The sequence below is a fragment of the Lycorma delicatula genome, chromosome 7 (assembly GCF_047948215.1).
Source record: "Lycorma delicatula isolate Av1 chromosome 7, ASM4794821v1, whole genome shotgun sequence".
Classification (NCBI taxonomy): Eukaryota; Metazoa; Arthropoda; class Insecta; order Hemiptera; family Fulgoridae; genus Lycorma; species Lycorma delicatula.
In genome coordinates this window covers 112819452-112844013 of record NC_134461.1, presented here as the reverse complement: position 1 = coordinate 112844013, position 24562 = coordinate 112819452, and the positions used below count along the sequence as shown (strand labels likewise).

The window sequence follows — 24562 nt, the reverse complement described above, 5'->3', positions numbered from 1 at the left end:
TTCTTCTTGGTAACTCTAGCCTAATGAAAACCTATTGTTGGACTAAATGATCGTGGAACTAGTCCAAGTCCTATCAAATTTTATGTTAAGTAAACGAAAATATTGATGAGTTGGTAATAGAAAATTATGAAATATCGAACTAAATTCTTCAATAATGAAAGCAATGCCAATCTTATTATTACTCCATCAACAATAAATACAGATTCAATAATTGGCTCGAAAATACTTGAACAATAAATTATATCAGCTGATTTTTACGATTTACAAACCCGAAATTTTCAACATGTTACACAATTTAAATTCGTAAAAGAGTTACTGACATTTAGCCCCCAGTGTATTTAATATGATAGTAGTAACGTAAACGAATAAATTTCATTCCCCTGACTTGTTTTGTTTGTGATCTGAAAGATTAATGGTTTACCCTTAACTTGCCAGCAGGAATTTTAATTTTAAGTTAAATAACATTTTATCCAGTATTCTGTATTTAAATATGATCCTATTCCTTAGATAAATAAAAGAAAATCATGGAACAGGAAACTATCAAGTTATAAATAAAAGATTAATAATATCCACTATAACAACTCAAAAAAATTATTTAGCTTTTTTTTCAGTTTTCATAGAAGTAGTGATTTATTTCAACCTATTTTCATGATGGTACAATGTTTTTTTTTTAATCAAATTTGTTGTTTATATTTCGCTGTTATCTTGTTAAATACGAAATCATTGTAATGTGCTCATTTACTCACGCGTATATACGCACACACGCTCAAATATTTATTTATCTTGTAACAATTTAATTAAAAACCTGAAATAAAAGAAATTTAGTTACTTAAAATAAATACGATATCATTGTAGTGTTCATTTACTCACACGTATATACGCACCCACGCTCACATATATATTTATCTTGTAACAATTTAATTAAAAACCTGTAATAAAAGAAATTCAGTTACTTAAAATAGAGGATAATAAAAGAAAAGCAAATAAAAATTCTCCTTTAATTTTGTATTTTTCTTATTAGTTGATAGCTGGTAGACAAGACAAAATGAGTATAATGTTTTTACTAAAATAAAAGAAATTCGTTGATGGAGGCAATATAAATTTTTTTTTGCATTTTGTTTCAAACTACTTTAGAAGGGAAAATATTAATAAAATTTGTGACTAATTCTATTACTGGAATCATAAAATTTATTGAACAATGGTAAAAGCAAAAGGTAATAATAATAAGATTAATTTATTATACGAGGATTAGCTAATATGGTCTAGAAATTTAATCGCTGAGTTTACTATACTAACTTGTGATTTAATTTATCTCGTATAACTAAAGCAGTGAAACATTGTATTTTGAATTAATTTTGTAAATTTCATACTATTTTATATTTTTTTTATTCATATATCTATTTTATTATAACTTTTTCAGTAAAAAAACTTATCAGCGAATGAAAAACATGTCATTTATCCGATTATTATAAAATTTCGTTGTATCGGCAGAGGTGTCGCTAAACTTCACTGGAGAATCTTTTTTCCTTTTTCTTATAAACGTTTGGATGATTTGGTTTCTTTGCTACAAAAACATTCATTTCTGACGGTTTGGAAGAAGTTATAAAACAATATTTTTTTTAAAAAAGCTCAAAATATGTTGAGTAAAATTTTCATTAAGTCCATATTCATCAGAGAAATTAATTCTGAACCTCCCCCTCTCTCTCTCTCTCACACACACACACACACGTCTTTGACATCCTCTCATAACTAGAATAACAACACTGTACCGCCCCTTGCTTGGAAGATAATACCCGAATTCAGCAATCTTTATTCTCGCCATTATCGAGTAAATAAGCCAAAGTAGGCGTAAAAACGCATATACAAATAACGAAAAGTATGTAACCCCCACCTCTTTTTTTTACTTTCTCAGTTTTATACCCAATAACGTTTTTCTTAAATGCCATATCATTCACCTTGTGAAAGATATAATAATGATTTTGAAATTATCAAGCATGAAAAATAAATTAAAAACTGATGAGAGAATATTGATAGATATTAAATTAACAAATTTTTGTGAATCCAATAACTGACTATTGTAAAACGTTTTGATAAACGTAGTCAGTATAATATTCTGCATTTCAAAGTTTTGAAACTAAAAAAATTTTGCTACTATTGTGGACTGTTTCTGAATCGATGTGTGATCTCATTGAGAATTACCGGAATGTACACGTAGAAAATACTGTTTAATGCTCAGTAAAAATGTAGCAACGGAGAAAAAGATACTTTTTCATCAATTTAACGAATGAAATGTACCAAAACTACTATTTTTTATTCATTATCCCCGCTCAATTTCAATATTTTTAAACCAGTTATCAGCAATTTTTCAAATTCAAAAACTATTTTACTAAGGAAATTTTTATTAAGGAAAATTAAAAAAAAAGTATTCGTCATAGTATACCAAGATAGGCTAAGAAATAATCAGAAGTTATAAAATTCTTATCTTTATTAGGCGGGAGGTGCTTCTTCTTCTAGTGCTTCCAATTCCCAACAGAGTTGGCATCAAATGGCTACGAAAGTTTTGATACTGCGGCTCTGAGTTCCATTCTTCAATGCACAGTAAACCATTTTTTTAAAGTTTGCAACTAGGGTGTTACGTATTCATCTTAGGGATCTTTTACCATCGATTTTACTCCGCGTACTAATCGAAGTTTATATTTTGATCCTCATGAAATTTTTAAAATACTCCAGTCTAATCTGTAGAATTATGTCTTTTGATAAGTTTGCCTTTCGTAAATTTTTTTTTTGATTTTGGACATAAGCATAACTTAAACCACTTCATTTTCTTAATATATGTTTTCGCAGAGTTCAAGATTCTTTTTCGTAATGTCAGATTAGTATGATTATAAAGAATTAAAAAAATTTTTACTGACGTTACATTGTACCAACGTAATACAGTGTAGTTACGGAAAATTTGGTATTTCTGGAAATAGGTGATGAACGCTGCGGACAATGGGAAAGCACTACATTAAAAATTCAAACGCCTGCACTATCTCATTCAATCAGAAAAAAACATTGTTTGATATTTAAAGACTGAAGTAAAGGTTTTTTGATTACTATGGCTCAAAGCATAAAAAATTCCTAGTGTATATAATTTACAATTTTTTGCAATTTTTTTTAACCTTATTTGCGTATGTGTGCGTGTGTACGTGCGCGCATGTTCACTAAGAACAAATAATTAAAAAATTTCGGCCAAAATGTTAATATTTTAATTTTGGGAGAACTTTTATAACAAAAGATCTTTTTTTTTCCAAAAAAATTAACTAATTCAGTACGAGATTTTCACACCAAAAAATTATTTAAAAAAATCACAACTGCTGTTTCCTGAAGTGTTACGAACAGAATACTAAAGCTAAAAGTTACAAGGAGAAAGGTAAATAAAAAAACAAACCAAAAGAGATAAAATACAAAAAAAAATAAAGAGCAACAATAGGGAGGGATACAATGCTATTGGCCAGGTCAGAAAAAGGGGCAATAGTTATAGAAAGATAAGAACCTCATCTCAAATCTATAAGTTAAACAACGGCGAACTATTCAAGTCTAATCGATCATTTAAAATAAATTAGTTAAAATAGAGATGATCTTATGTTGAGAACAAAATTTTGAAACTAAACTTTTACAGCCATTGGTAATTAATAAGGTTAAAATTCTAATTTAATATGGAGTATTTCATCAAGTAACAACTTCATACATTGATGTTTTTACCTTTTTTTAAAAGCACTCAAAACTTATACCAAAAATTAATTATGTCCAACCCCAGTCAGATGTTAACTAAAATTTACCATCCTTTGTTGCATTTTTAAACATTTTATAACTCAACGAGTTCAAAAAACCCGAAAAGTTAAAAGATGATTCATTGGTTATTGGTATGATTTCCAGTCCTTTTTCCTTGTTTATGAGCTATAATATAATTTTCTAGGAAAGTTAAAAATTACACTGATGTTGAAATGTTGTTTAATTTATTGATTAAATGTACGTTTTAATATAGTACAAAAAAATAAACAATTGAAAATTAATTAATCCACAAAATTTAAACGAAAGTGAGTAATATGTGTTCAAATGATCACATTCAAAGCATCTGATGAAATGGGATGAGAAAAGAATTATCGATTTTATTAGCATTACGTTATATTGCGAAAAACCACACAAATCAGTACACTAGCTTTTTTATCTTTTATCGTTAAAAAAGTCTAGTTAGTGAAGGTATTAGAGCCGTATATTAGAGTGTAATCCAAGAAAGTCTTAAACAATAGACTTTCAACAAATTTTCTTTAGCAATTCCTAATAAAAAAAATAGTTTATTTATACACATATTAAAATTCTGGAAAAAATTAATCCAAGAAGAGAGAACAGTAAAAAAAATTTTCTTATTTATATTTATATTTTTATTGAAAGAATCTAAAATAGGAAAAGCAAATAAAAAAAATTTTCTTATTTATATTTATATTTTTATTGAAAGAATCTAAAATAGGAAAAGCAAATAATTAGAAAAAAAACAGCTTTTATTTATAATAATTTACCATAACCCATTCGTGACTATGCTTGTACCTCTCCCTACAATTCATAATTTGGATTCCTCAATTCAGTTCTGTTGATCATCATTGAATTTTTATTTTTTGCTCAATCGTATTTAATATTGATTAAATTAATATTATTAATATTAAATTAATATTATTAATTTTTTAAGTGTAAAAGTCTGAATTTGATAGTCATGAGTAGTAATGAAACTAGTAGATATAGATTAATCTCCTAATCTCATTATTAACAGGTAATGTCCTAAATTGATATCTACAAATCCATTTTTTAGAATTGATGCATGTAGTATAAATATAGTCTCTCACCCAGAAGATTTTTAGGCACCAATATATCAATATTGTCAAATGTAAAGAGAACTGACTGGTTGCAGGTTTTATGGCTGGATTGGGTGAACAGTCTTCCTTTTTCCTGTTTAGCCTCCGGTAACTACCGTTTAGATAATTCTTCAGCGGATGAACGAGGATGATGAGTGTAAATGAAGTGTTAGTCTTGTACATTCTCAGTTCGGCCATTCCTGAGATGTGTGGTTAATTGAAACCCAACCACCAAATAACACCGGGTGAACAGTCTAGGACCGTTTCGCCGTCACCTACAAAAAAGTAGGCTTCTGAAGTTTTTCGGAAAATTTCAATTTCTGAAGCGTTTTGTTGACTTTCAGTCATGCAATATCAAGGTTTTTCTGAAAATAAGTCGATGATTTAGATGATCAGGCTTCGGACATGTTGCCAAAAATTGTAGGTAAAGAGCCTTGTTCGTATTGCACCAAGGAAGAACATTATGCAAACGACTGTCCGGTTAAAAAAGAACGGAATACGCCCACTCGTGTGAGTTGAGCTCGTGTTGGAAGTTGTCGGTCAATTGAATGTCCCGCGTACAAGCTTGCGCGGAACATATTATGCAGTCGTATTGATATTTAGTTATAAATAATCCCAAGGGCCAGAGATGAGGGGCACGTTGGAGTCGTTCTTCTTGTTTAACCTCATGGGAACATTGTTTAGCGTTGGACGCCCGTAGTTGTCAAAGATGTTAGATTGAAATAAAATTGTGTTTGTATGTGGGACCTATGGAAATGTAATTTTGTTAGAAACTGGAAAGAATGAATGTGAGGCCAACCAGATGCCGAGGAACGTTAACTGGATCGGTATTTGTGTACCGACTCTAGGCAACACCCGAAGAAACCGGAGGCTTTAGCGGAGGACGGCTGAGGGGTGACATCATAGCCCGGCAAGTGCTGCAACACAAAGTTGAAGAGAATTTTTAGGAATACAGGTGATAAAGGTTCCTAGGTGCAGGGGTGTGATAAATTACTGGATTGGTGGGTGTCTGAAAATAAAGATTAAAGATACCATTTAAAACAATTTAAATTTACTTTTTTAATAATCGACGGTTTCTAGTATAAGAGACTAAAAGTGATGTATCAAATTTTTCGGTTTGTTGGAGTCACCACTCTTAAAATTGCTTTTGTTTATTTTCTACTATTCAAATTTATGGATGCTTACGTTTATTATTTATCTATTGTTATCTTAAAGTTAATGTTTTAGTTATTTCTGTTCTATTACGTATTTAATACAATACACTCTCCAAACTACACAAATATTAATCAAAATCTGATACGCAAATAGGATAATATAAAATGACACAAATTAGAATTTAATTATCGACAAATATCAATTAAATATAGTTAAATACAGAATAATACATATTCTCACACCATTAATCAAGTCGGATTCACAATATTACTGTAGTCTGGTGTAGCGTAATGTAATAACTGTGTTTTGAAATGTGGATCCTATGGTAAATAGCGTCTCTGTGGGATTTTATCAATACGTTATGATACGGTGGAATAATGTTAGAATTCTGACACTAACAAATATTAAGTTATTTCATAGTTAATAATTTTCTTGTACCTATTTCAAGTGCTAGACTATCACTTACTTATCGGCTTACTTATAGATATAATATGGAAGATGATTGTAAATAAACGAATTCAGTAAAAAAAAAAAAAAAAAAAAATTCATGGTTATAATACATGAGTTGTATATTTATGTTTTACTATTATACAGAAATTTTATATTATTATAGAGAAAATAGGCGTAATACTAAAACCTACATTTCTTAAAAGTTTATAGGTTATAGAAGAGGCTCTATAACAGTAAAAATTTTTGTAGAGAACCACAATCCTTTTTACTGTCTTTCCATCATGAAGGTAGAAAAACCTCTCTCTTCAACTAGAAAAAATCTTCTGATTTATAAGTCTGTATCTATAGAGTATTTTATATTCTTAAAAAAAAACTACAATCATGACATGTTTTGGTCATAACATATTTTATTTACGAGTATCACAGCCGATGAGATGTTGATAAAAGTTTTTAATTTGTTCAGGAAAAGTTATTAATTATTAGATTTTGAAAAAAATTACAAAATTTCATCATCACAACAAAATTAATAATTATTAAAATTAAATTCCATTTTTTTACTGTTGTTTTTAAAAATAATATCTAATAATATTTTGTAAAGATCTTTAGTTCTTTAAAACGTTTTTTTTTATGGAAAATTATATTTACGTGGAGGTAGACACAAGATAGGAAGATAATAAGTTTACCAACTTGTTACTTCTTATTCTAAAATTGATATTTTCATAAAACATTATCTATTATATTTTTAATTATATTCTTGATTTTTTTTTTTTAAAATGAAAATCCATTCTGAAAAAGTTGCGATCTCATTAAAAATAATAAACACAGACCATTGTAATCAAGAAAAGGAAAAATTAAAAACCTATTAATCATAAATTTAATTTAGCAAACGTTTATCAGGTTAATGAAGGTTTCTGTTACTAACAACCTTTTTTAATAGTATTTTCATTATTTTCAGTTTCTTTACTAGTAGGAATCTTATCATTCTGTTAAATTTTCTTTAACCGAAAATCTAGTTAAACCTTTGACAAACGGCAAGTACTTTTTAGCATATATTGATAAAATTAAAAGAAGACTTTTAATATGTGTCTTAGTCCATCTTACGGTTTTTTAACCGACCTTCAAATATTTGAATAGCTTTATCAAAAATCAAATATTTTGTAATTTTTTTTTGTCCAGTCATTTGACTGGTTTAATGCAGCTCTCCAAGATTCCCTATCTAGTGCTAGTCGTTTCATTTCAGTATACCCTCTACATCCTACATCCCTAACAATTTGTTTTACATATTCCAAACGTGGCCTGCCTACACAACTTTTCCCTTCTACCTGTCCTTCCAATATTAAAGCGACTATTCCAGGATGCCGTAGTATGTGGCCTATAAGTCTGTCTCTTCTTTTAACTATATTTTTCCAAAGGCTTCTTTCTTCATCTATTTGCCGCAATAACATCTATTTGTAATTTTTTATAACATATTTATTTTATCTGATTAAGCTAGAAGTATGGTTAATATATATGGGAGTAATATTAATATGTATTATGTTTGGGAACGTCTGCACTGATTTTATGAAATGTTGATCAACATTATTTAAATTTCCATAATTGGGTGAAAATCAGAAGAAAAGAACATTAGTTGTAAAAAATGTCTATTTATATAAATCGGAAACAAAACTTGTTTGAAACTCATTAGAGTGGGATATCAGATAAAGAGATTTTTAGTTCTTAATAAACGTAAGAATATATATATATATATCGGGAGATATTTATGAATGGTATTTACTGCATATTTGAGGTATTTGGAGGCAGAAAGAAAATGAAAAAAAATTTATGTACATATATAAAAAGGTCTGCATTACAGTGTGTTTTTAATTTTTGTCCACCGTCTTGGTTCCGTCATACTGAATCAAATTTAATTTTTTTAAATAGAAAGGTGGACATATGACGCAGGATTTTGATTTAAAATTTTACAAGAAAAACAATGGCGAAACCTGTTTTTCTGTTAATGCCTTATTTATCGAGGTTCAAAGTTTCAATGACGGAAAAACCGTGTTAATAAAACGAGGTAAAACGCGCTGCATGAACAATTTTATTGCATTTTATATTCATAATGCATACAATAACGAACTTTAAAAAGTGCTATAATATTGACAATAACGCAAAAACAAAGTAAATGACTATATCTAATGATTGGCTAATTAAAAATTAACTTTCAGTGTTAATATCAGCTGATATTTGTTACTTATCGTAAGTAAAAAAAATCAGCTGAAATACTTAAAAAGTGTATTAAAAATTATTTGAGTAAATCAGCTGTTTATTTACAACAATGAAGTTTGTATTACGTTGGAACAATGCAATTTATTAACTGCTCATTTCACCTTTTATTTCAACATACTTGTAATGCTAAAATTTAATAGTGCTAGAAAAAAAATAAATTAACCCTTAACTACACCTTTGCAATAACTTTCGGAAGATGATTTTGACGCCGAGTTGAGTATTGTGGTATTAAAATATTTACTGATGAAACGTTTTTTATGTTACATGGCCATATAATTAAGCAAGACTGTCGATATTGGAGCGATAATAATCCCAGAAAGAATACGATTTTCTATGTATTTTTCGCTGTTTAGCTTCAGTAAAAAACCGACTTTCAAAAGTTTTTATTTACTTTTTATTGACAATATTTACATTAATTCTTTCAGAAGTAAAATCTCTACAAGCTTTGTTACTAAATCTTTCGCATTTATTAGTCCTTTAACAAAGCTATTGTACTACAAACCTAAAAAATAACGTGTTTTTCAACACTGAAACTACTGGATTTACAGTTCTGGGATCTGTTTTGTCCTATTTCCAAGCTCAAATTATATAAGAAACTACAAACTTTACTCCTTAATTTTGATTCCAAAAATTACAGTAGCTTATAAAGCTGAAATCCGGACGAAATCTTTCACAAGCCGTAACTCGAAAACAAAGTGTTTCCGATTTTTTTTTCTCATTATTTTCATTAGTAGAACATGCCCTGAAAGTTTTCCTCCGTTTCTTGGACACTCTATATATTCCGTTATATGAATGAAATATTAATTAAAACTCATAATATGTTGTTAGAAGCAATTATTAAAATATTTATTTACGTACTTAATTTACTCGCACCGAATGATACCTTTACTTATGTCAGGTTTAGCTGTTAGTAACTCTTAAAGTCTGATACAGAAAACTAAGTAAGCATACTAAAGTAAGAAAGTATGCATACTGAAGTAAGCAAGATATGTAAGGATACTACAAAATAGTGTATACTTAATTCTTGATACGTTTGCATAGTCCCACCTGGTACTACCGGTGACGGCTGATTGGTGGATTATTGCCATTACAAATTATGTATAGACCAAACAGAGTAATACGTCTGTGACTAAATTAGTGTAGTATTTCATTATGGTATTTTCCCTTTTTTTGTCTAACAATTCAGTAATTCACCACGAAAGTTGTTTGATATAGTTTTTTTTTATTAAAACCTAGACGATTTATTGTTATGCAAATTATATAAAATGCGATTTCAACTTAAAAAAGTAATTCGGGTATTAAAACATCAAATTTATGTAAAACATAAAAACTTTACTATATAAAACTTTGTTGTTTATTGAAATATGTTTTGTGTGGTAATGTTATAAACTTTTAAACGGTTACTTTAACGTGGAAAGTTAGAAAGTACAAAATTAAACTGAAGCTGTTGTTTGAATCATTTATTTTACATTCTCCTCTGCATTTAAAATAGACAAAGTTTTTATGATTTTTATTTTTGGTAATTTACTATAGCAATTTGTTTCTTGAATCCATATCTTTTTAAAACTATTTAAAAAAAAAAAAGAATTGTTTCTTGATTGTTACATTTTCTCGAAAATGTTAAAAAAATGTAACGTGGTTTCTCGAAAACAAAAAATATAAAATAGTATCAAAAGGTTTTGAAGGAGATAAAAAAAAAATTGCAATTAAATGTAGTAAATATCTAGATTATTCTATGTCTCAAAGCAAAATTATGTTAAAATAAGAAATGGAAACATACAATATCCAAAAACTTAATTATAAAATTATTTTTAGTTATGAAATTTAGATATTTTTAATGGAAATGGATTTTTTATTATATTCTGTAAGTGCTGGTAGATATGATTTAAAATAATATAGAAACTGTAGGATAATGTAAAATTTATGGACAAAATTCTATTTTTTTATTAAGTTTAGTTATAGTAGTTTCGGTATAGTTTATTTGTTCAAGTTATATAAATATCTTCAGTAATTCAAATTCAAATTTGAATTACCTCCATCTCAGAGCAACAGAAGAGACCTAGTCATTTTAACTCGGCTAAGGACTGGACACACCAATTGTGGGCGGGCGTTGTTAGATTTGCCAAGTACAGGGGTAAATTGGAATCCATCCACAGGAGGTGCATCAGAGTAGCGGCCTGTAGACACCGGCCTGTAGGACGGTGTCCAGGGAAGCGGTTGAGGTGATTGCTTGATTCCCGCCTGTAGACTTGATGATAATGCGGCGTAGCAGAACTAGGGATACTCCCATTAGAGGAAAGGAAGCGTTCTGCTAAAGAACTAGAAGAAGATATCGCACAAACATGGCGGAGCGGTGGGATCGGGCCACGAAGGGTAGGTCCACCTTATTGTGGACATCAGGGGGTGGTGCCAGAGGATCCATGGCACGCTGAGTTTTGAGTTAACGCGATTCCTGGCGAGTCATGGGGGATTCAGGTTTTATTTTTATTGATTCGGGCTCGAACAATCTGAAAATTGTCCGGAGTGCGAGCTGGAAGAACCCCCCAACATGTTTTCTTTTTGTGTCCGCGATTCGCCTTAGAGCGTAGTGAGATGCTCGGCAACCAGAGACATGAGAACATGATTCGCCCTGAAGATACGAGTCTTGAGGCACAGTGGAAATGAGGAGTCCCGCAGAGGAGAATGGCCCGGAGGGCGCGGGGGCGGACAGGTCCTCGGCTGAGTGCCTAGGGGGCCCCCCGTACGTGTGGAGGTCGCCTGGGTGCGATGAGGCCGGGTACACTCAGCTCGTCAGTCTGATGGTGGCTACTGGAAAGTGGTGTGACTATTTAAGATTTCTGTGTGGGTGTTAGCAGCTTGTCCTATTTCTGCAGGTTCTTGTGTTTGTTGTTGTTGGTTATATATTTGACATTCTGTATGTGTTGCTTCCAGTATTGTTAGATTGTTATGACTGTGTGTGTGGGCGATTCCCCCTTCTTCTGGGGGAAGCCAGGGGTGGAGGTTTAAACGGTAGAGCGCAGGTATACATACGCCCTGGTTATAACTGGCGGAACCTGTTAGCGAGCCCGACACTGCTTAGGCGCCCGTAAACAGGGTTCCTTCATTGGACGATTGGACACACCAATAGAGGAATCCACGCTCACCTACTTGGCTCTCCTCAGAAGATCTGTGAAGCTTGCAGGGTCAAATGGTCCGTGTACCACCTGCTCGTTGATTGCCCAATCTTTGTAACCATCCGATAAAACTTATACCTGGCTTTGAATATAAAATTTCTATTAAACCGAACGAATGTATAAAACGTCTGTTGCGGTTTCTCTCGTACAGTGGAATGAAGAATACTGTTTGAATTTTATTTTATATTTATTGTTGTCACTTGTCTATGTTTGTTATTTATTGTTCCTATTTCTTAATTGTTTATTTTTATTCTTTTGGTTTTTGTTGCTTTATATAATACTACATGATAGTGTTACTGTAGTCGCTAATGTCTATAATTGTTGATGCGACTATAAATAAAAACATTCAAAAAATAATTAAAATTTATTATTTTAGAAAAAATGAAATTTTTTTAATTTAAATAAAATCTATTAAATAAATTGATTTGTTGATTGTAGTCAGCTGTGTGCGTGACGTGTTTGTTGACTAATATTCGAATGGGATATTTTCATTATATGAAATGTATTACGAATGGTGAAGAACAGTATTAGTGACTAATCCGGTTTTGGTCTGGTGAGTATTAAACATAATTTCAATTTACAATAATAGGGCGTAAATAACGAACATTTGAAGGTAACCCATCTATCTAACCTCAACCTAACCTACTAAAGATTTTACTGCTACTTCGACGCTCGGTCCAGCTGATCGTTATAAACAAATACTCTAACTGTACCACTTCCTCTGAGCGGTATAGTTTTGTGTACGAACTACAAAGTAATAGTATGTAAAAATGTATCTTAGAAGACGCCCGACGGTTACAGATTATTAGCGAACTCAAAAAATCAACAAGAACCTTCGAGTGAAGCCAATCATTCAGAAAATGATGCCTGTCTTACTAAATAGATTAAGAAATGAGGAAGTTACGCCACCCTAGTTCAAAAACTAAGTTGCCTCAATAAAAATCAAGCCATAGTATCAGACGTCAAAGGAAATTCCGATTAGTACCTACATTGCGGCCATTGGGAAATTAGTCACTTCCAGAAACGTCTTATAAACATCCAAGATCTCCATGTACCGAGTGTATATCTCTACCTGGCGCATAGTTATCTTGTCAAATCTATCGACAAAAAACAGTAAAGACTTTTTGACAACCCCCTCCTGAGATTTGTTAATTGTTGACTAAATGGGTAGTCCTCTCTAATGTGTGCCCAGTTATCCCAAAGGAGATACTAGATGAGGAACTAAAACTTACGCTTTGACATCCCCCTTGGTCGCTATAACTTTCCTGCGTGGCGTTGTCCCAGAGCAGGGCTACGAACATCACTTGAGTTTTCGTCGTCAGGTATAAGTACTCCTTGACGATATTGAAAAGTTACCAAGTACCATGAACCTATCTACGATGATTCGCTATACTCGATAAATAAGTGCGTCGATGCCGTATCCTGTGCCACTTCCTCTATAAGCTGCCGAAGCGTATTTTAAAACATTGCCCCTACAAGATGGAAACGCTTGCAGGATAGAAGCGTATTTAAGAACTTCAGACTATCGGTAATCACAGACCGCTTTTCCTAGCCCCTGCAAACCTCCGGATGCGCCTAGTAATGCGCAGAAGAGGGCACTGTCCACCAACTTCATTTCTGACGACAATCGGGAAAAACGAAACTACTTTATTTAACAACCATTTAATTTTTTATTTTTATTATGAAACATTCAGGCACACAGCAGAAACGCCGAGTAATCCCTCGAACCAGACTTGTCAGTAGAAAAAGGTCAAAGAAGCCAAGACAGGATACTGAAAAACTTGATGCCAGCCTAGAACCCATAGTGGAAATCTTACAAGCCAAAGACAAGTCCTACGTCCTGAACTATGTTGATTTTAATAAGCTTTCTGGAACGCTGCAAGGGAAACTCAGCGGTACTACAGCCGTCATTAGAATATACGTCTAATACGATGGGACTCATACATTTGCTTCGGGAAACATACCTGAAAATTCCGGAAAGCAGAATTAAAAATAAGTTTAGACGCATAATCAACAAACTGGCGTGACACTGATCGACCAATGAGTCAATGGAGGGTGTTAAAATTACAAGCATATCGGATGAGATTGCAACAACAGCAGCTTGGCATCTCATCGACAGCCCGCTGGTCGACCTACATGTAAAATTGTCCTTCTGTATAATTCCTCATAAGGATAAATACTGGCAGTACTGAAGAGTTATAACGTTGTTTTCAAAAAAGAGATTTGACATTTCTCACTTCAGCAGCTATATATATCAACGATCGACTAACCTATAAAATCGTCTACATACTGTTCTTGAAGTTCAGGCTGTGACTTTAACGCTTATTTTTGGTGCATTTACAATATAATACCTAACTCCATACTAGTCGGGAGTTTACTGTTAAGAAACTAGCAGATATAGTTAAGACAACTGTCCGAACCATTTCTACTGGTATGTGACTTTCACGTTCCAATAGGTTAGACGCTAGAGGTAAGATAGTGAAAAACTTTTTTGAGAGCCTGAAGGTCCAACAGAACTGTGAGGTGTGCAATGTAAAATGATCCGTAAACCAGTTACTCGTTTAGATTGCCCAATGTTCGGGTCTATTCAACAAAATTAAACCCATACACAACCGGAAGAAATATATCAAAAGACTGTTGCGGTTTTTCTAGTGGAATGAAGAACTTAATTTAGCAGTTTGCTTACGTCATGTCCTTTACAAAATACTGTGTGCGGAGTGAATGTGATGTTATCGTTGAAACGATGGGAAAAAAGTAATTTATTGCATTGTATTAAAATTTATATAGTATTTCAAAATAAAATTTATTGTATTTCTTCCAAAAAAAAACAGTGACAAATTACAATTATTTAACATAGTTTTATTAAAATAAATAATAAAAATATTTTTTGTAGTGTAATAATTTTGGTAGTTTAGTTACTTAAGATATTTATACCGGGTAATGTACTGCATATCTGAGAGGTATTTGGAGACAGAAAGAAATGGGGTTCTACGTAGATAAAAAAGTCTGCATTACATTGTGTTTTTCATATTTGTCCACAGTCTTCGATCTGCCATAATGAATCAAAATTAATTTTTTAAATAGATAGGTGGACATATGTCAAACGATTTAGATTTAAAATTTTACAAGAAAAAAATGGTGATAAGAATTCTGTTAATGTCTTCGTTATCGAGTTTCTAAGCATTCAAATTTACAATGACAGAAAAATCGTGTTAAGAATAAAACAAGGTAAAACGCGCTGCATGAACAATTTTATCGCATTTTACATTCATAATACATACAAAAACGAACTTTAAGCAGTGATAATAATAAACAATAACTAATAATTAAGAACACAACAAAATGTTAAACTGCTATATCAAATATAATTTTCTAAATAAAAATTGACTTCCAGTGTTATTATCAGCAGATATTTGTTACTTAACGTAAGTGAAACAAATCAGCTGCAAATATTTAGTTTATAAATGTATTAAAAATTTAGTTGAGTAAATCAATTTACAACAATGCAGTTTGTATTACATTACAACAATGCAACTTATTAACTCTTCGTTTCATATTTTTACGTCAACCTACTAATGATGGTGTAATTTGATCGTACTGGTAAAAACTAAGTTGTTGACCTCTCTTCTTCTGTTTAGCCTCCGGAACCACCGTAAGGTATTACTTCAGAGGATGAATGAGGATGATATGTATAAATTTCAGATCACATTGTTTCTCGGAAAAAAAATTACATTAGTATAAAAATAATTTTTCATATAGCGAGTGATTTCTAAGAGTACAAGTTTTCAAATACAAAATTTTTCTATCATGCTGAAAGCATTTTGTATAGTTATGTTTACATAACTTGAGTATTTGTAATAACGCACAACGCAAATCGGTTACTAAAGATGAATAAAGTAATCATTTAATACGTGTTGACAAAATTATATAATATATAGAATGAAAAGTTATTTTAATATGGTATTAGAAGGGAAAGAATCTAAATAAATTTTATTTAAGAAGAGCACAGTGCCTTTAATTTAGGATAATTTACCTAAAGCCACCTGAAAATTTATTTACGTAAACATTGTTACTATCCTTTATATGATATTATTCATACATGTTTTTTGAGGCAAAGTATAACTTATCGTTAATAAAGTAACTCAATAAACTTTAAACCTTTCCAGATTTTCAGTAGATATTATTGATATTTTCTTTTTATACTTTTTTTAATAGTTAGTAAACACAAAAGTAGTATCTGAGAGTAAACTAGTTTGCACGCAGTCAAAAATATTGTGGCTTTCTAACTCTATAAATCAAAACCATTGTTAATGTGCCAAAAAAAATGTGGGAATTTGTAAAATGTTTTTAAATTATTTCTAAAATGTATTATTTTTATAGTAAAACTGAGAAAAATTTATTGGTAAAGAAGTTATCCAGTACCGTAGAAGAAACCATTAACCACTTTTCTTTTGCATTGTAAGGATTAGGAACTTAACCTACTGTGGTTTTACGTGTATAGCTAATTTTAGACTAAGGCGACTAACACTTAATACAACTTATTTTTGTTTATCTTATACGACTATCTAAAGAAGAAAATTAGCCCAATTAATAATTAAAAATTTAATACTAAAAATAATGTCATATACTTTACGATTGTAATGTAGATTTTTTCCAGAACAAGTTTTAATTTTAAGTACTTGGGTGTAGATGTTTCATATTATGATAGTCTTAGGGAAAGAAGATTGAAACACTGAGTATCATAGTTTACTATTGAGAAGCCAATCGAATATTTGAAAGTTTTTTTGTTGTTTTTTTAGCCTCCGGTACCGCGGTGACACCTTTACGTATTGCTTCTGAAGATGAGATGAAATGACATCCCAATTACGTAGGGGATGCCACCCACTTTGTGACGTTACCGGTCGCCACACCACTCCATCCGTTCCGAGCCCTTTAGGGGTTTTACCGGAGGTCGTCTTTAGACCAACAAACTGATTACATCTGACAATCATCAGCCAGGCCTCGGTCGGGATGCCACCGATGTAAATGTTTCGGCAGACATTTACATCAGAGTCAAATACAAATCAAATTTTGCTTTCACGTAGGCCTCAAACGGATATCTTCACATCCAACCTAACATGATTCCCTCACAAACCGTCAAACTAACTGACCGAAATCGCGGAGGCGCGAACTCCGCGCCTAGTCCAGATTTGACAGAACCGTTCGTGACTGCGAATGCCTCAGAAAATGTACGGATTGAAATTCAGACTTGCACCCAAATAAGTCGACCAATTTAGGTCACCTAACAAGGAGAACGCAACCTCATTCCGGTCCCCGCAAAAACCGGGGACAAACCCCGTACCACCAGCTGGTCCCATCATATTCTCGTGCGGCATTACCAAGTCACAACCAGATGAAATGACAATTTTTTAGCGTGTGAAAATGTCATTCCTGACAGGGATTCGAATCCGGGACCTCCAGATGAATGGCCGAGACGCCACCACTCGCGCCACGGAGGCCGACCAACTAATTATTATTAATGATAATAATAATAATAAGAGATATATAAAACTAATAAAAAAGTTAAATTAAAGATTACTATGGGAATTCTTATAAACCAGACAGATTAATGATGTGTTTTTATCCGTGTTTAGTGAAATATAGTCCAATTTCTATACTATGGATTATTTGTTTTTGTACTATTATTAGACTGTAAATGGTGTTACAAGGAAAAAAGGATTTGTTGAAAATTGGGAATGGTAGGAAGAATTATTTATCTTGAACATTTTTCCTGAAATCAATTTCTGGATTAAATTACTGTATTAAGTTTTTCCGAAGATAATAAATTTTATCAACTTTATTACAACTTTCAGTAACTATCTTAATAAACTGAAAAAGAGAATACAATTATTTCTGATAGCAATAAAATGATTTTCCGCAAAATTTATCTTTAATTTAGAGAATAATTTTGGGTACAAATGAAATATAAAATTAAAATTATGCAAAAGAGAAAATGCTATTCATTAATTATATAATATTAATTAAAAAAAAAAATCATTAGGATTTACTGAACTGTAAAAAAGTAATTACATTTTGAGAAAAATGTTCTAATTTTGTTTTTACATTCGATGTAAATTATTACTGGAAACGACTTAATTTAGTTAATGGAAACTTTGTAACATCTCTTTGATATTAAATGATTCAGAAAAAAAAAATTAAAACATTCCTTTTTTAGTTTAACCGATACATTATTCTATACAAGTCAAATATTTCATTTTTAACAACCAGTATTACAACTTAAATTTTGCGTTTTAAAAATCAGAAGTACGTGTACAAATATTAAAGATTTATTTTTAAAGGAATATTTAAGGAAAATACATTTTAATAATTTAATATTATGCTACGAGTATATGATATAATTTTAAAAAAAATATATTCTTTCCATAAAAATCTCAAAAAGAACGTTCAAAAATTTTGTTTTTACTCATTACCATGCCTTCATCAGACGTAAACGGATTCTAAAAGAATAGAACTGCTTTTCTTATCATTACAGATGTTGGTTGAAGCCAATTAATGTTACTTTCACATTTATTGTATTTAAATCTATTCCGATAATGATAAGATTGGATTGTAGACGTTTTTATCTAACTAAATTGTAATTATTTTCATTATCTATAAATTCTAGAATGTAGTTAAATTTTAATAAAAAAAAAAAATTGACATAAATTTTTCTATTTTTATATACTTAAGCTCAAGCAGGGGTAAGTAACTAAGGGTAAGCACATAACGAATGCTGGTTGCAGGTTGTAGACAAGCGACAACCTAATGTGCCTAATGTATTTTAATCGGATCTAACAGCAGATTCTGGAGAGGGAACATGCGCACTGGCTCCCCGCGCAAACCAGCTAGTAGGAATGATTTTTTTTATTCCTGCTAGCTAATTAGTTATTGGCTGGTTGATGACAAGTTTATTATTAGTGGAGTTAATATTTTATTTTCCTAAAAATATTGTTTTAAAATGGCATAGTTGATATTGAAGTATCTTTAATTTTCGAATACTGTGAAATAACAGATTAAAAGATCATTAAAATAGCTATGTTACTAGAAAGAAAGGTTAAGAAATAGCTTCCATAATGAAAGAAGGTATGCACGTTAAAGTAGTATTTTATTTGTGTTTTAGAGGAAACTTATTACACGGGCAAAGTATAATAATAATTACAATTAATATTAGTCAAATTTTAATTTAAACCATTCAAATTGTTTGTTTCATATTTATTGTTTGCGCAAGATAGGATTGTTTGAAAATTACGTGTAAAGGTTTGTCGAACACTGAGCTTTTTGAAGGCCTTCCAACCACTCTTTATAACGGAACTAACTATATCAATCTTTTTCAGGATGCGGTCAATTCCTTGTTTATTTATTATGAAATTTTATAAGGTTGAGATACACTTCACAATACTTTTATAAAATTAACTTCCATTTCGTTAGATTTGGAAAGTAAGCGCCACTTAGAAAAAAATAATGCTAAATGCACATACGATGTTCTTTCGAACTAGCGACAACCTTTTATAGTCATTTTAAAAGGGTAAAACGGTACCTATATAAGGAATAAGAAGATAAGGAAAAAATGGGTAGGCTTCATCCCTGTTGAAAATGAATGGCGTCTTTATATTACAGCTGGGAAGGGTTGAAATGCATGAAATGCTCAACCATCACTTTACTTCGGTAGTTATAAATCTATAATGTGCGTCCGTCAGCTCTTGCTGAACCATAAAAATTCTTTTTGTAATTAATCCGGAGATTTTGGGCAACTTATTACGCACATGTTTTTCATGGAACGCGTGAAGTACATTTGGGAAGGTCCACATTTCAAAAAATTCTTGTGCAATTTTTAAAAATCGACTGTGGTATATGATGACCATATAATTCTATTCGTATGCATTCATTTGTTTCTTTCACTATTAACCCCGCTTTATGGTATCCCATTCTAAAACTAAATCCCAATGTCTTAAACAACGATCCAGTGGCCAGAAAATGAAAATTCAAAGTAAGGGATTTTGGAGATGATTCTTTTTTCCATAGCAAAAAAAGAACATTCAACATGTGTTGTTCATATGTTTTGTGTTTTATTGTAAATATTTTATAAAATTATAAATTTAATCTCGTTGGTAATTCCGTAAATTGTTTGTTTTATTTCACAGAACTAATACTGAAGAAAAATGGAAATATTTACTTGATCAATTTGCAATAGAAATTTCCTAAATTAAAATAACCAAAACCAGGAGAGGCGCTAGCGAGATTGAGTCACTAAATGGCCCCGTTTTATACTTCTGTATTTTTTTAAAGAGATAGATAAACTGATCTTGTCCAGCGGAAGTCCTACTCTTAGTAACGATGAATCCATAGATACCACCAAACATTCCGATACTGGAAGAATTAGGGACCGATATGGACGACCTACACTATGTTGAAGCTGTACGTGATCCATCATGCAGTACGAATACTACTTCCGTTAACTTTACTGTTACAAGTAATTCACAGCCTGCAACAAACGGTCAAAGAGAAAATACGGTGCCGAACAACATAAATGAAGCGGCTAAAAAGCGAGCAAAACGAATAGTAAAAAATACAAAGTTAGAAATTGAGCAACAAAAAATAGAACTTTTGCGCGAGAAAATGAAGAGACAAGAAGTACGAGAAAGTATCGAGGAGGACGACGACTTACATTTTCTTAAGAGTCTACTACCTCACGTAAAAAAAATTCCCGAGGACATAAAATTGTTGTTTCGCAATAAAGTGCAGGAACTAGTGCAACGTTTCGCATACCAATCATCAATCTCTTATAATTATGCTTCATCCTGTTCCTCATATGAATGTCCGAATATTGATTCTATTTGCAATTCATTGGCTAATTCTGAAGCTTGTGGTTACATTAATTCGGTTGATCTTCTTCCTGTTAATCAGGATAAAAATATGGAGATACATCTCTTTCCTGATAATCAATATGAAAAAACAGTAACTGCGGTAACCAAAACTGTTGTTTAAACACTATTAATTAAAAAAAATAAAAAATTATATGTCTGAATAAAACTAATCTCATGAGTGCCTAAGTATTTTTATTCATCTGATGTAAAATCTATTACACATCATTTTAATTGGTGTCAAGTATTAATTTTAACCAGTATCTTGATAAACAAAATAAGTTGAAATACAAATACAGCTGATAACTTCAAAAAGTACGTATCTCAAAGAAATGACTAGTCTTTCTTCAGGTAAAATCAGTTGTTTATATAAGTTCATTGTTTTCGAATATGATTTTGTTTTGGAGTTAATGTAGTCGAATGTTTCCATACTCAATCGCATATACTTAAAAACCCTTCCTATTTTTGTTTCAATTTAGGAAAAGTCGTTAATACTCCATGCACTCGTATTTTTCTGTTTTTATTTCATGAATTCTCTCTTCTGTAATAAACAATGAATTTTTCGTAAACATGCTGTCCAAAAGATAATTTTCGCTGCTATTCCTAAAACTCATCCTCTTCGAGTTGCAAGTTTCCACTGTGCTCCTAGATGAACAAGTAACCGGCACCGTCTACCAACATTCAACTTGCGACCAACGTTCATTATGCGCTTACCCTAAGACAGGTAAGCAATGTGTAACTAGAGCTAACACACTGCGACCTACAGTTAGAATTTACGGTATTTAATCTTTTCAGTTTATGTGTTGGACTTTTATTGAATCCCGAAGTAGCCTGCATTAAATCTAGGATGGCTATCTTCTACTTGATTCATAAATTTATGTATTTTTCATTTTATCATAAATTTACCAAATCTCTAAAGAATAGGGTTTTGATCGGGTCAGAGAGGTTTTTATACCTTATTTAACCATTATATTTTACTGATAGACATTTTCGGCCAGTTTACCCGATCAGATCTTGCCGTTAGTCAGAACTCATTATCTATTCCGAGATTATAAGATTTAATATTTTTTGTTATTCTGTTGTTAATAAATATTGTAATGTAAACAGCAAATTTTAATATCTACCGGCCGGTTTGAATTAATGCTTTAGAATTTTAGTTAGTGAATAGCTCTGAGATCCAGTTTTAAAATAAAATAATATATAGTTTCCGACATCTCTTCATTATATTTTATAAATAATACTAGCTGATCGGCCCGGCTTCGCCGGACCTCCCAGCCAGGCCTCACTTCGCTCGGCGCTTTGGTTTTCCAGGTTTCCAAACTTCTTTTTTCATGTGGAAAATTTTTAACGTTATCAACTTTACTCCAAGTTAAGAGCTTAATGTATTCTGATAACAGAATATCCATTTTTTTTTTAATTTACCAACATGGGGGCTGCGCTCCCAAATCCTCCTAAAAAAATAACTCCCATATAACAACTGTGAATGTAAGTGTAGAAAAATATGAGCACTCTGTCCATTTTTCCAATTGCGACACTTGAATGAGCGAAATAATCATAGTTGGTATCGTAATGATAAGCGCATTCTTTCAATTCAATGCCTGATGTCCGCCTAGATTGAGCAGTTCATGATCGTGTCAATCCTAGTCGCTTTTCTCATTCTGCCATTGTTTCTGTTATTCTTTAGCTGCGCGAGTTCGGACGCCAACAGAAACAATGGCAGAATGAGAAAAGCGACTAGGATTGACACGATCATGAACTGCTCAATCTAGGCGGACATCAGGCATTGAATTGAAAGAATGCGCTTATCATTACGATACCAACTATGATTATTTCGCTCATTCAAGTGTCGCAATTGGAAAAATGGACAGAGTGCTCATATTGTTCTACACTTACATTCACAGTTGTTATATGGGAGTTATTTTTTTAACTTCTAAACGTATTTCCCGTTGCTCAGTTGTTTCAGTCGAGCGGGATTGATCTGTGTGTATTACATCGCTTTCCACTTTTTGACTGTCTTTCGTCTTCAGTCTCTGCCGCACGAACAGTTTTCATCATACGTGCTTTTTTTGTATTTCTCCCGATTGAAGAATATCTTTTAGGCATGGTATGATGTTTTGAAAAATGGAAAAAAGTAACTTTAACGCCGATAACTCGCAATCGTTATGTCGCAGGTCCAAAAAACTTAGCCTATATTCACCGCAGGGCTTCAAAGTGAAGTGTACAAAATTTTAGACAAATCTGTCCGGTAGATCTCGAGTTAAGTTGGAACAGACAGACAAACAGACATTGATTTTTATATATATAGAGAAAATATAATTTTAAATTGTATTTAATAGTCCTAAACTTTAATTTGCTGAAAAAGTAAAGCGACTGACAATCTACGAAAATTGTAGATCTATATTAATAATCAGTTGACTCTGGTGTAGTGCGGTCGCTTGTTACGACCGGCGATAAAATTAACATACGTCACTTACGCTTGTAATTTTTTTACGATTATAATAAGCCCCTTTACCATTTCCACTTATAAAACATGCATGACAGGGGGTAGTGGAGGGTTGATTAGAGGTTTGAAAAGGGGTGAAAAATGGTATTATGCGATTTCCGGCGAAAGTTGACGTCAAACAAATTTTTGGTTATTTAAGACACAGAAAGGTATACTTTCACCAAGTTTAGTCAAAATTAAATTATTTTCGCGGAAATAAAAATAAAAAATGAAAAAAGAAACATTTTTCGCATTTTTCTTTTTTTCCCTCTGAGTTATTTCGATCGATCTACAGTTATAAAATGTGGAAAATAATGAAAGAAATTATTGCTAAATATAATGTTAATGTTAGTATAAATACAAATACACTAAATACATTTTTTTGCCGATAGAGGTAAAAACCATGCGAAGTAAAAACCATGTCATACCTTCACGTTCACTGAGTTTGGATGACAAGATTCAGTTGAGGGAGATGCTTCCAGATTATACTGTGGATCAGTCCTTTGTACCTTAATCCAGCTTCGGCTCATGAAGTTGAAGTTATTATAAAAAAAATTGAGAAACAACAGTTGTCCTGGCCTAGATGGCATTAGTAATGTTACAATTAAATATATTTCTGCCCGTATTTCAAACCTCCTTAATTTAATTATTTATTACATTTTTACGACCGGTATAATCCCGACTAAATTTAAACAAGGTAAAATTAAGCCGATTTTTAAGTCCGGTGACCTAATAAAGTTAAGTAAAACTAGGCTTGTGAATTTTATCCTTAAAAATAATATTATTGCAGAGAATAAATTCTGATTTCAGAATAATAAAAACACTGAAGATACTCAATTTATTTCTCGAATGAAATCTCTTGCAGTTTTAATGAAAGAAAGAATACGTGATTTTTTTAGATTTAGTCAAAGCATTTAAACGCTGTTCCTCACCACAATTTTTTAACCAAATTAGAAAGATATGGAATCAACACTGCATTTGTTCGTAACCTATCTCCGATATCAAACAATAATTAATGAACGCGATCAAAAAATCATTAATATTAGGTGAGTATGGGTTGCCACAAGAACAGTTCTATCCTCCATTTTATTCGTACTATATGTTAAAACTAAAACAACAAAAATTGTTTTTTTTTGCCGATGATATGGCATTGATTTGCAATTATATTTCCTGGCGTGCAGTTTGCTCTCTAGAAATGGTTAGATAATAATTCAACGAGTTTTAATTCAACGAGATAATAATTCA

At 31.6% G+C, this 24562-nt stretch overlaps 1 protein-coding gene and 1 long non-coding RNA gene across 8 annotated transcripts in view; one reads left to right on the top strand and one right to left on the bottom strand.

Annotated features, from left to right (window-relative positions):
* The window catches only part of LOC142327665 (uncharacterized), a 233589-nt gene that overhangs the window by 131698 nt on the left and 77329 nt on the right, over positions 1-24562 (top strand). For 5 of the 7 annotated variants that reach the window (XM_075370896.1, XM_075370894.1, XM_075370891.1 and 2 more), the window contains one exon: positions 20116-20996. The exons of 1 other annotated variant lie outside the window; for it this stretch is intronic. In XM_075370896.1, the coding sequence (XP_075227011.1) occupies positions 20363-20959 (597 nt within the window). In that variant the 5' untranslated portion in view covers positions 20116-20362 and the 3' untranslated portion in view covers positions 20960-20996. Of the gene's footprint in view, positions 1-12373; positions 12489-20115; positions 20997-24562 lie in introns of those variants that run through there. One more of the 7 variants, XM_075370892.1, reaches the window with a different exon arrangement.
* Positions 871-24562, bottom strand: part of LOC142327666 (uncharacterized) — a 57852-nt gene continuing 34160 nt past the window's right edge. Inside the window, exon 3 of the long non-coding RNA XR_012757053.1 lies at positions 871-929. This is a non-coding gene — a long non-coding RNA (uncharacterized LOC142327666). The remainder of the gene's footprint in view (positions 930-24562) is intronic.